Source organism: Stylophora pistillata, chromosome 6 (genome assembly GCF_964205215.1).
Source record: "Stylophora pistillata chromosome 6, jaStyPist1.2, whole genome shotgun sequence".
NCBI lineage: Eukaryota > Metazoa > Cnidaria > Anthozoa > Scleractinia > Pocilloporidae > Stylophora > Stylophora pistillata.
Genome location: NC_142524.1, coordinates 13,604,575 through 13,617,209, shown reverse-complemented (window position 1 = coordinate 13,617,209; position 12,635 = coordinate 13,604,575). Strand labels below are relative to the sequence as shown.

The 12,635-nt window shown below is 37.3% G+C and overlaps 1 protein-coding gene across 1 annotated transcript in view; it reads left to right on the top strand.

The window, feature by feature from the left end:
• The window catches only part of LOC111326491 (MAM and LDL-receptor class A domain-containing protein 2), a 55,885-nt gene that overhangs the window by 18,604 nt on the left and 24,646 nt on the right, over positions 1 to 12,635 (top strand). The window contains exons 20-32 of the mRNA XM_088725559.1: positions 693 to 777; positions 1,227 to 1,383; positions 1,880 to 2,076; positions 2,723 to 3,013; positions 3,596 to 3,892; positions 4,692 to 4,845; positions 5,213 to 5,406; positions 5,826 to 6,125; positions 6,780 to 7,073; positions 8,221 to 8,377; positions 9,409 to 9,602; positions 10,532 to 10,828; positions 11,673 to 11,978. Of these exons, the coding sequence (XP_088581685.1) occupies positions 693 to 777; positions 1,227 to 1,383; positions 1,880 to 2,076; positions 2,723 to 3,013; positions 3,596 to 3,892; positions 4,692 to 4,845; positions 5,213 to 5,406; positions 5,826 to 6,125; positions 6,780 to 7,073; positions 8,221 to 8,377; positions 9,409 to 9,602; positions 10,532 to 10,828; positions 11,673 to 11,978 (2,923 nt within the window). The remainder of the gene's footprint in view (positions 1 to 692; positions 778 to 1,226; positions 1,384 to 1,879; positions 2,077 to 2,722; positions 3,014 to 3,595; positions 3,893 to 4,691; positions 4,846 to 5,212; positions 5,407 to 5,825; positions 6,126 to 6,779; positions 7,074 to 8,220; positions 8,378 to 9,408; positions 9,603 to 10,531; positions 10,829 to 11,672; positions 11,979 to 12,635) is intronic.

The window sequence follows — 12,635 nt, the reverse complement described above, 5'->3', positions numbered from 1 at the left end:
AATTGGTAGAGCGCTGCACTAGTATCGCAGAGGTCAGTGGTTCGAATCCCGTACAGGCCTGAAATTTTTTTCAGGTCTGATTTTCACTATTGCTCAAATAGTGCTTTACTGCGAAGGATCGTGCACATATATGAATCATATCTTCATCGCGCGCAGTGAACATACTATTTTTATCTTTCACGTGTGACGATATTGGTGTCGCCATGGTTACTAACATGCTGTTCTCAGTAGACCTTTTCTCTTCTTCATTAGAATTTTCACTTTTTGGAATAGAAAATGTAGTAATATTTTCTTTATTTCTCCTCTATAACTTTATATCCGAGTTTCATAACATTTTTATGACAGGCAATTTGCGGTAGGTGACCACTTTAATTGCACTATTTTGTTTATGCGGAAATTTCATCAGTGTCTATAAAATAAACAGAACATTACATGGCCACGCGGGGATATGAATTTTATCTTCTCGTTCTGAAAGTATCTCTCACTCGTCCGCTTCGCTCACTAGTGAGAGATACTTACAGCACTCGAAGATAAAATTCGTATCCCCGCGCTGCCATGTAATATCCTCTATTTTTACTTAAAGAAGGACACAAAGGACTTGCTTACGTGTGATGATTTTAATTTCAATCTTTTTAACTTTTTTTCCTTTTTTCTTTTCATTTTTTTTTTTACTGTTGTACCTGCCTCTCTAGTTGACATTTGAGGGGATTAGAGGGACGTCGTACACAAGTGATATTGCTATTGATGATGTCAAAATAAGCGGTGGAAACTGTCCAGGTATGGCTTGTATAGAAGACAGAATTGTGCCGAACCTTCCATAACATAACTCCTCATTTACTTTCAGTATATAGGTGAAAGGTGTAAATAAATGCTGAGAGTTCTAGATAAGTATCTGGTGGGTGAGGGAGTCACCAATTGGAACCCCCAAAAATTCTACGATGCTGGCAAATATAAATAAAGAGTAAAACCCAATCTAGTATGCTTGAAGACCGGAAAATTTTCCAAAAACGGGGATTAAAAGTCGATAAACCACCTTATCGTGGTCATCTTAGGTGATAATGCCGTAAGTCAACTCGTAATATGAAAACCGGCTTATTTTTGTGGCAATGTGGGCCCCCTGGCTTGAGTGCGAAACTGGCTGATCACCGCCACGTTACTAGATGCCCACAATTTAAATAACTGAGTTAAGTTGTTAGACAAAATGACGAATTTTCGTATTTTTTTAGGTTGTGGCGGTGTTTTAAATAAGTCTTCTGGAGTGGTGCACCTTGCTAACACTGGGAACGAAGACGAGACCCATTGCATTTGGACAATTGGTAACGCCGGGTTAAGACAATCATATGCATCGCTGTCTCTTCAAAGAGTTTACCTAAGATATTGCAGGTATTAGCCTTATCTCAACTTTGCTGAATTCGTTGGAGACGTACACACACAAAGGATTTAAATAACTAAAAAAATTAGTCATAAATGTCATGTAGCAACTGGAGCAGGAGACAGGACCATGTCCCAATAGATGTCTAGCCCCAACAGAAATTAATATTAACGAAGAAATCAAGTTATGAAAAATAGAAGTATTTTAACGAAAAATATCTAAGTTAAGAATTTAAGGCCCTCTCATTCCCAATCACACTTGTGCGATAAACTTAAACTTAGTTAGAAACTACGAAAGGCTAAAAGCCTTCATTTAAAAGTGTGAAATGAATGGACACTATTAGATTCTGTTGGAAATTTATTCCAAGCGAGTATAGTCCAGCAACATTGCAGAATTGCAGAAGTAGGGTCTCTTTTCAAAGGAATATTGATAAGGTGAGCATTTCTAAACAATTTCCTCCCTAACGACGCCTACTTTTCCTTCGCTATCTTATCGTTAACTTTACAGCGAGTATGTCAAGGTCTTTCATGAAGATGGAACGAAACTGTTTAACCAAGAGGGCTGTCAGTCTTCGCTTCCACACGGCACCTCACTGGAAATTCCCTACGGTGTCTCAAACCACCTAACAGTTGAAATTTCCCTACAGTATAGATGGAGCGCGGTTAGCATTCAGTACATGATCTCAAAACAAGGACATAATTCTGGTATGATTTGATCCTGTTTCAATATTTATTTCCCTTTTCGCCAACTAGATTTTAATCCAGGCAAACGCTATGGATTGGTAGAAATCGAGGTACTATTTCGAATTTTGTTAGCGTAATTTACTTGATTATTAATCTTAACTTTGAAAACTGCATTTCATCCCCTCCCCCTTCACACAAGAAAAAAAGCTATGGAGGATCTACAATGTTGACGTACCATTTCGAAAAAGCCGGAAATTTTGGTTACCAGGAAGAGAATGTTGTTGTTCTGATCTTATTTAAGACAGTGTTTTTCACCCTTTTATTTTTTCGATAGGCTATTAAAGGTTAACATATTAAGAGATCGATTTGACCTTAAATTGATTGCTTAAAAAAAAACAAACAAACAAAACAAAACCAAAGAGAATCTTAACAAGGCCAAAAAAACGCATCAGGTCTAACTAATTATTTAAGATGGTGAGTTGAGAGAGGGACTTCTACTTTAATGAAAATGGAAAAACCGAGTTCAGTTCAATAGTGTTGTAAACAACATTCTGTGTTCCCGTACTCCTTTCCATATTTTCATGTAACTATCTATCGATTGGTATACTTGTCATTTCATTTAACCACTGTTTAAAACATGGCGCGAATGCGTGCTCTGATTTAACAGCCCAACCAATATCCTCCTGGAATACAACAGTGGTTAGTATAACATCATCGTCAGCAACTGTACGGTGGTCAAACTTTCCTCTATCTTCTTCAATCAATCATTTTTTGGTGAGGTTCAAGGAGGTTTCTGGTGTCAGCACATTGTTCCAAGTCAGAAGCTTGAGCAACTCTTATTACACCAACCGTCTCAAGGGATACACATCTTATGATGTCGAAGTTTTAGCTGTGACTGCCAGCGACGGAAATAATACATATTCCAGCAAAACTGTGTCAATGAAGACGGCAGAGGGTGGTAAGTTCCCTTGTGATATTTTCTTAGTTGAAATCGATAGCAATTAAAAATTAAATTGGACGAGGTCGAGACAAAGAGAAATCCTTGATTTCCTCTCCGTATAATAGGTGCGATATGCGGCATTAGCAGTATTTCCACAAGCCTCCTACGCCTGAGGGATGGAATAAAACCTGGGCTCTCGCTGCTTTTAGGCCTCCCTTGAAGGAAATAACTCTGATAAAATGACGAGAAACTACCCCAACATCAATGAAAGATGTCGTTCTAAAACCGAGCATAATGGTAGAAATCTCATCCCTTCTTGGCAAATGTAAACTCTCTAACTACTTGAAAAAATATCTAGTTCAAAACAGACTCTAAGCATTTTCTCAGGAAATATGAATAGTTCAAATGTGGCAAGAAAAAAAAACCAAAACGAATGTGGTTAATGGCGATGTCCTTAACATATCTTGACGACCTCTGTGCTGTACTATGTAACAGGTGCGTAGTAGCATGGAGGTCATTTATTAGTTCTTCGTCCAAAAGATAATAAAGAACCATTTACGCTGATAAATGATAACCGTTATGCCCATCTTTATTTTGCAGTTCCCAGTCGAGCTCCGTCGAACGTCCGTGCGGCAAGCCATGGATTGAATGAATTCTTAGTCGAGTGGGATCCACTCCCTCACCAATACGCCAATGGTCGACTTCTGGGATACAAAGTTTATTATAAAGACGCTGACTACTACTACTCGTCGGAGATATCTGTTAATACGAGTAACGCTGACGAGTCACAGGCTGTACTGAGTGGGGTACAGACAGGCCGTCGTTACAAGATTTCTGTAGTAGCATTTACTTCTAAAGGGGAGGGGCCCCGATCTCCAGATTTCTACGAAACCAAGGGTAAGGACCCACTGAGTCCTGAGATACTAGGAGTCGATTCTCGTTTACAATAATAGACACTGATAGGAGACACCGATATTCAGCACGTATATCTTATTAACCAAGCGCGAGGGCCGTACTGGGAGAATATCGGCCCTCGATCTTTTTTGTACGGACCGAGCTGCGCTCGGTCCGTACAAAAAAGACCTAGGGCCGATATTCTTCCAGTACGGTCCCGAGCAAGCTTGGTTAATAAGAGATTTATTATACGACTGAAGTTCAAAGGGACACAAGTGCGGTATCATTCGGGACCATTCGGGACAATGCCCGGTCCAATACTGAGTGAATATTGACCGGCAATAGAGCATTTTGATTGGTTGATTTTAGTTATTGGCCCTCTGACTACCCGAGTCATGTAATAAAAAGATATATTGGTTCCTACCTATGGATAAATAAACCTCTCGATTATTTAACTCCAAAAATAATACACGAGTAAGTTGCAAACCACTGAAGACTTTGTTCGCCTTGTATATCATCGACTCTAGAATTTCAAATATTAATAAAAAAATTGTGCTTCTTTTAGCTCTAACGAATCGTTATTTACCCTCAATTTATTTAATTTTTTTCATTTTTTTTAATTTCTTCGTCTCACTATCAAGATTTCAAGACGATTTGTGGCGCAGAATGATTTCTTATAGCATGAGGGAAATTTTTTTCTGTGATAAACAAATCTCAGACGTAAAGTTCTTAATATAAAGTTATAAATGTATTTACAAAAGGGATGTGACTTTTTTTTATCTTGTATTTTTCTGAATTTTAGGTTGCGAGGGCTTTGTAAACCAAGTGTCTGGTTCGTTGTATTTTAGTAATTCGCGCTACAGTATTCTCAACTGCAGTGTTCAAGTACAAAATGCTGGAATCAAACGTGGATCGGCCCTTATTTCCTTTCAGAGCATATATTTTAGATATTGCAGGTAGCTTCGGGGACATTAATCCTGATTTTATTTTTTCCCATTTAAATAGATGACAGACAGCTTGCACCAGCTAACGTAAAAACCGAGAATATGGCCAAATTTCTAAACCAATCGGTTTTCCTTCACTAAGCACTAACGTACATTGATCTCGTCTTTTCTATGGGCTTTGACTGATAAAACACAAGCTGTTACTCTGCACGCATAACCGAAGAAAACCGAATTAACAGTAATTTGCAAAATACAATAGAGTTGTGAGACAGTAAAGCGACTTTTTTTCCCGTTTTGTTGCATCAGTTCTGCAATACGTAACTGTCTTAACAATATATACTAAAAGACCTACTCACTGTCTGTATTCTCTCACCTCTAGCGACTACGTCAAGATTTTTGATAGCAATGGTCTTCAGGTTTTTCATCATGGAGGATGTGATTCCCTAACCAGAGGAATGTCCGTAGAAGTCCCATTTGGTGACGGGCATAGTATCACGCTCGCTTTACTTTTTTCGTACCGGTATAGTTACGCCAGAGTCCAATACTCGATATTAAATCAGCCCTTAAGCTCAGGTAACTAAAATTTCGAGTTGCTTTTGAATTTCAAATAAAAAAAGATCTCGAAAAACTGGTATACTAATGAAAAAAAGAAACAAATAGACCACTTTCATAAATGGCTGCCGGATTAATATTCTTTTGTTTAAATTTAAACTTGCCTAGGTGACCTCGTTCTCCAGTACAAAATTCAAAAGAATACATTATCTCAAGCGAGGCTACCCAGGCAAATTTAAATTTAAACAAAAGAATATTAATCCGGCAGCCATTTATGAAAGTGGTCTATTCTTTAGAGTCAAATGAAAGGACGTAGTGGGGTCAGTTCGTAGAAAATAGAAATTAGTTTCCAAGGGAGGATTCAAAGTACTTTTATTATTCTCTGATTGCTTCTTCTTAGCTTGTAAGACTTATTCTTCTGTTGTATTTTTTCCCTGCAGCTCAATTGGTCCCATCTTGGAACATCAGTATCTCCTATACTACAACCAAGTCGATGACAGTTCAATGGTCCAGCTTCCCTCTCACAAGTCATTCCGTTCAACAACTTTTAGTGAACTACAGAGAACACAATTCGAACGTCAGCCTAGTATTTCAGACTCCAAGTTATTACAATACACATTACACTGGCAGGATTTTAAAGGGTTACCAATATTATGACGTGCAAGTAATTGCTGTGGCGTCGAATTCTAGCAATGGTACATTCACCAGTAGGAGGGAGATCGGAAGGACTGACGAAGGAGGTAAACAAATCCAAGTATTTCATGATTGCTTGTCTTTTTAGTGAAAGTAGTTTTTTAGTTCTAGAGACTTGATATCTCCAAATTCAAACGACACTAATTGTGCTCCTGGACTAATTGCTTTGGAAATAAATGAAAAGCATCCAATTTAAACGTAAAACCCCAATTCCATTTTTAACTACATGTATGGAAATTTCTACGATGTAGACTTGTGTGAATGATATTTTTCATTCAACGCTGCATCGTTTGGAGAAGAGCTCAAAGCACAAATAGCAAAAATTTCTGACCCTTGTGACCAGTGTTATAAATATTCGGGTCTTTTTCTTTAATTATTACTGTTGAATGTTGTTTCTTTTATTTCGCCATTAGGAATTGATGGGGTAATTGTTAATCGCTCTGAAGAAGGGTTAACGCTCGAAACGGCAGCTTTTTTATTCGTTACGGTGGCCAATTTACAATTTCAACATAGTTGATAAGACCAAATTAATTGTTATTTAGCTGAGAATTGAAACCAGCAAACGGTCTCTATGAACTTAGACTAGAACGATATCCTTCTCTTTGATTAAGTAATTTACTTGAAGTCGTAACTCATCCTAATTTATACAAATTTTCATGTGGCTTTCCCTATGAAATGTTTCCATTCCCTCTGCTTTCCAGTTCCAAGCACTGCACCACTGAATGTACGATTGACAAATCTGCAGTCTCATGAGGTGAAGGTGCAATGGGATCCCATACCTCCAGAGACGGCCAATGGAATATTGCTGGGATATAGAGTGTTCTATCAAGAGTACTGGTATTCAGGTTTGCTTCAAAGTGTGGACACCAAGAGCCCCAATGCTCACATGTTGGTACTAAGGGGCTTGAAGTCAGCGCAGAGATACCAAATATCGGTGGCAGCATTTACGTCCAAAGGAGCAGGATCGCGGTCATACTTGAGATACATTACAACAGGTCCGTGACACAACTTTGTTATGAATTATTCTTTATTACGAATTATTCTTTATTACGAATTATTCTTTATTACGAATTATTCTTTATTACGAATTATTCGTTATTACGAATTATGGTAATTTTGGCCTTTTTCACATATCCCCCCAAATCCTTTTTTTAAAACTCAAATCGTTAACACTCTCATTTGATTCTGACCGGCCCGTTGTTTACTCACCAATGATGATTTCGTAAAGAACGCACAACAAATATCAAAACAATCAGCATCGCCATGTACCGTTGCTAAGTCCTTTTAACTTCTTGAGGTCTTTATTGGCTTGCTGTTGTGGACAGAAAAAACGCATAAATGTCTCATCGTTTTGAGCCTTCACTGTAAATAAGAAAAATTCTCAGGTAAAGATGTAGTTGCGATCTCACTTGCAAATAAGAGCACGAGTTGCTCGCTGATAGATATTCGCCGATGTCTATTGAAAGTAGTGGTATATAGTAGCTGCGTGTAGTATGCAGAACGGATAAATATAGGTTTCCTAAAGGACTTCACCTCAACATAAAGGGAAAAAAAGGAACATCATGTAAAGCCAATCGAGAATGTGTGGTAATCAATTTCCATAAAGAAAAAAAAAACTGTTAGAACAGAGACCTTTTTGGTCTTATCCTTCTTGCTTGAAATTTTGTTCTCATCCCTGTTTGATGTTGAATGAATATTTGCTAAAAAGATGAATTAAAAACCGCGAGTTAACCCCTTTTCTAAAAAATCCTATCCATACATCTGCGCATATGTATTGACAGACAACTCAGTATCTTCTTGAAATATGAAGCATGCTACTTCGTTCTAACTAGTCTAACAGAGATCCAAAGAAAGATGAACCGGTTATAGTTGTGGGGAACAATACAACTCACATTTGAAAAGCTGATTTTTTTCCTCCAGGCTGGTGTCAAAAGGAAGTTAAATTAGTTCCTTGTACTCATTTTGGTCACTTCTATTAATGTTATTGACTCTATACAGACAGTGAATTAGTTCATTGCAAATAGTTTCAACGGAAAAAAGGAATGATTTGGTTGCACCTCAGTACAGTATATTGTCGGCATTACAAGTGAATGAATGTTTTAAAATTGCTCATTATTGTATCATCTACTGATGGATTGTTAGGTTGTGGTGGACAACTAAACGATTCATTTGGACAAGTGCGCATCGGCTCAAACAGAAACTACTACTATTTACGCTGCACCTGGAATATCGTCAATGTGGGCATCCAGCAAGCGGTCGCCTTCATCTGGATAAAAGACTTTTATTTTTCTTATTCAACGTAAGTAAATTAAGATGTACTAGTGTTCATTTAAAAGATAGGCATATGACTAAACCTACACAAAAAAAGAACAACTTCGATTCCATCGACACTAAACCAATTTAGGGAACTACTCACGTTAAACGCAGCCCTACGGTTCGAGGCGGTTGCGTCGCTTGACACTGGCTTATAAAACTGCTATGTGTTTCAGTTTGGACAATCTTTAACGTATCGAACTGCTTAATTTGGACGACGTTCTTCTTTTTCTTTCCATGAAGCACAGAGGCATAGGCGTACCTTAGACAATACGACAACTGCTTAATTGTTATTCAGCAGTGTAGTATAACAAGTACTTAGCCGTAACTTACAAGATTTCTCCTTCTCTACTAACAAAAATTGTACGAGAAAAACAGTACGAAAATCAAATTGAACGATGTCGAGTGACTGGAAGCCGAAGGGTATCACGACAGCAAATCAGGCTTCCAATAGTCTAATTATGTATTTGGCTACAGTAGTTTCACCCAGTATTTGGAATCATCGCGCTTGAGTGAAATCATTGACAATTACTTCATTTATAGAAAAAGAAAAAAGGGGTGAGCCTTTACGGAGAACGTTTAGTCTCCATGATCATTTGCCAGTTTTTCTTAACCAGAAACAATATTAGTTTCTCTAGACGTGCTCCTCTCCTCTCTTATGTACAGTGTGACTTAATTTAATTGGTGTAATTTTGTATCGTTTCCTTGAAAAATTTATATCTTTTACTTTATTTTTCACCCTGTATTTATTTCAACTAAAGTTTGGAGAAATAAATACATTAAAAAATAAAATTAAAAAGAGAAACAGAAACAGGAATGAGGACCGGGAAATTATCAGGGTATCCTTAAAAAAAGGTTACGGGCTATCTTGGATTGAAAAACATCCCATAAAAGAGAATGAGTATTTTTCAAGTCGCTTTATATCAGAGAAACCAGAGATTACAACTGGCAATTATAGGACACTTGGCCTGTGAGGGTTAACCTTTGTTTAATATTAGTAACTGTTCTTGTTCGCAGTGGCTATTTAAAGATCCTGGACGGCAATGGCTCTGTAGTTCTACATCAACATAGGTACTCCGCTATTCAAGAGAACATTTTCGTGGAAGTTGAATTTGGGAATGCTGACAACATTACCATACAAACCTACCTTGCGAGTTCATACAGTCACTTTGAGCTTTATTACGGGACTTTGAAAGAAAGCCTTCAGTCAGGTTTGTACTTGCCATTTAAGCCTTATATTTTTCTATATTAGGTGTTATCACATTACATCTCAGTATCACTCGAAACGGAGCAACATTTCTTCTCTATTAAAATAAGTCTCATTTTCCCATTCTTTATAAACTACATAAATCAGTACATGCGAGATACCGTATGGTTTGCCGGCCTTACCTGGTTGAATACATTAACGTAGGTCTTTCGAATTCAGAAACTCGTGTCACTGGAAGGTGACACTTTAAGGTAAGCGACAGAATTGTAATCTGAATTAATGACCTTCCAATCAGAGAGGGAACGCTGCCATTACAACCAGATTGGTTTAGCAAATGAGTATGCCATTCGAGGGGATGCTACATTTGAGTGAACTTTTATTTTCAGTCTAATAGTCACATTTATAGACAGGTAAAAACGAACGATATAAAATCCCGACGTTTCGGCGACTTCATGACGCCATTATCAAGGGTACAAATGAAAATAAAATTATCAAATGCGAGTTCAAGAGTTACAACTAATTTGCATAGGGGAGGTAGCTACACAAATACTTTAGCACGGATAGAATCCGTTTGCACGTTCAAACTCGGTGTTAATTGTTTGATGTAAAGCATCTCGTTGACAAGACAATCGAATTTGTTCATGCACTTCTTGAGTATTTGTGTAGCTACCTCCCCTATGCAAATTAGTTGTAACTCTTGAACTCGCATTTGTTAATTTTATTTTCATTTGTACCCTTGATAATGGCGTCATGAAGTCGCCGAAACGTCGGGATTTTATATCGTTCGTTTTTACCTGTCTATGTATTACTAAATCTTTGTTAATAGTCACATTTAATACTCAAATTAGATTCTCTGCGGTTTCGGAGTTATTGCATTTACTGTAAACTTTTCCCTATGCGTAGCTTATTAACCATTGTCTCATCATCTTCCAGCTTTGTTGACTGCAAATTGGAACGTTACAGTCGAAAATGTCACTTCTACAAGTGTTAGCGTCCTCTGGACTAACCTGGAATTACTGATAGGAGACCAAATTTTGCATTATATAAGTTTGGTAACAAGCGCTAACGGTAGCACTGTTTTAAACGCTGAGATCACAAGTGGAAACACCACGACTGGGCATATTTCTGGATTATCAGCATACACGGAGTATAAAATAAGCATTGTTGGCGTTGGAAGTGACGGGCAAGCGCACAAAAGTTCAAATTTAACATTTTGGACGGAAGAAGGAGGTAAAACCCACTAACTTATCAATGTCATGAACTCTCTCTTCCATTTGCCAGTTTTCAGTTTCATTCTTCAGTTTCAGTTATCAGTCTTCTGTTTCTAGTTTCTATTTTTTAGTTGCCAGTCTCCAGTCTTCAGTCCCCAGTCTCCAGTCCCCAGTCCCCCGTCTCCAGTCTTCATTTTCCACTTTCCAGTTTCAGTATTCAATTCTCAGTATCCAGTTCTTAAGCTAGCTGTGTTTTAATCAAACGAAGCTGGTTGAATTGTCTGTAAATTCTTGCGTTTTAATCTTTTAATTGATTAACTTTTAGAGTCTTAGCGTTTTTGAAACAGTTAGACACCATGTTGGCAGTATGTATCCTCATTTATTGATACTCATATCTATCATCTAACTATTTATAAATTAATCCACAGTGTGTATCTACCTATTTCATTTATTAACTGACTTGTGAGAAAGATTTTGATAATAGACTGATTGAAGTACCCAACAAGTAAGTGCCATCGAAATGTCTGTTAACTCTTGGAAAAAACCGTTATGATCAACATCGGGTCGACGGAAGAGAACCATACAACTATGTGGCGAGCTTTGGTGGGCCCGAAAGAGTTGTTCGAGGTGCAAACATGAACAGATCCAGATTTAAGAGTGTTGATGCATCGAAAAGTTGCATTAAATTATAACACATCAACACGTTGATTTAAAAGTTGTTTGAAGAGACATTTCCAGCGCTGCATTACCGAATGTACAATGAATGGTAAAACTTTTCGTTTCACCAAATCTTCAGAGCCGATTAACAAGTGATATTTTGCTCTTCCTACACCAAGAAATGCAAAAATATTTTCCCTTTTTAGTTCCCAGTGGATCCCCATCAAATGTTCGACTGTCAAACCTACAGCACAGTGAGATACAAGTACAATGGGAACCACTTGCACAGCATTATGTAAATGGGCGACTACAGGGATATAGAGTTCGTGTTTACGAGTATGGATATTACTATTATTACGGTTCCCTCGTGCAAACTTTGGAGACTCCTGGTCCCTATGTTCACACGATGAAAGTAAGAGGTCTAAAAGCTGCACAACAATACAGAGTAACCGTCGCAGCTTTTACTTCGAAAGGCGAGGGCCCACAATCTTACTGGCGATACATTACAACAGGTATTTCTAACTTTCTATCTGAAACTAGATAAATTTGGTGAAAATTAGCCAATATGTAAGCCGATTTAGGCATGAGGAATTTCCATATTCTATTTGACGATATCGTCATGCGCTTTGATATGGAAAATGCAATAAAAAAAATTAGCTGCCGAGAATCTAACTGTTACATTCAGAACTTGATGGCTGACATACATTTCTGCTTTCAATTAATGATGACGGTGCTGGTAAGAATTGAAAAATGTTTGATCAGAGTATTATTAGCCACTTCTACGGATTCATTTGTTTATATCAGCATTAGGTGGGTTGCTTTTAACTTTTTACAGATAGCCATCTGCTTTTATATATTTACCGTTCTATTAATAAGTAGATGATTTGAGGGTGTCTAATGCTCTTTTGGACTTGAAAGCAGCCTAAGTATCTTTAATGACATTAAGACAACTAAAAATAGTATATATATATATATATATATATATATATATATATATTAAAAACTAGATCATTGGATAATGCAATTCAAGACTTTTTATTGGCTTAGCCCTTATGGTATATCAGCCAATATACCATAATCTACAAATATGGCCATCGTAAGTGTCAGCTTAATATTAAAAGGGAGCTAAAAATTTAATAAAATTTTATACTTAATTTAACGTTTTTAAT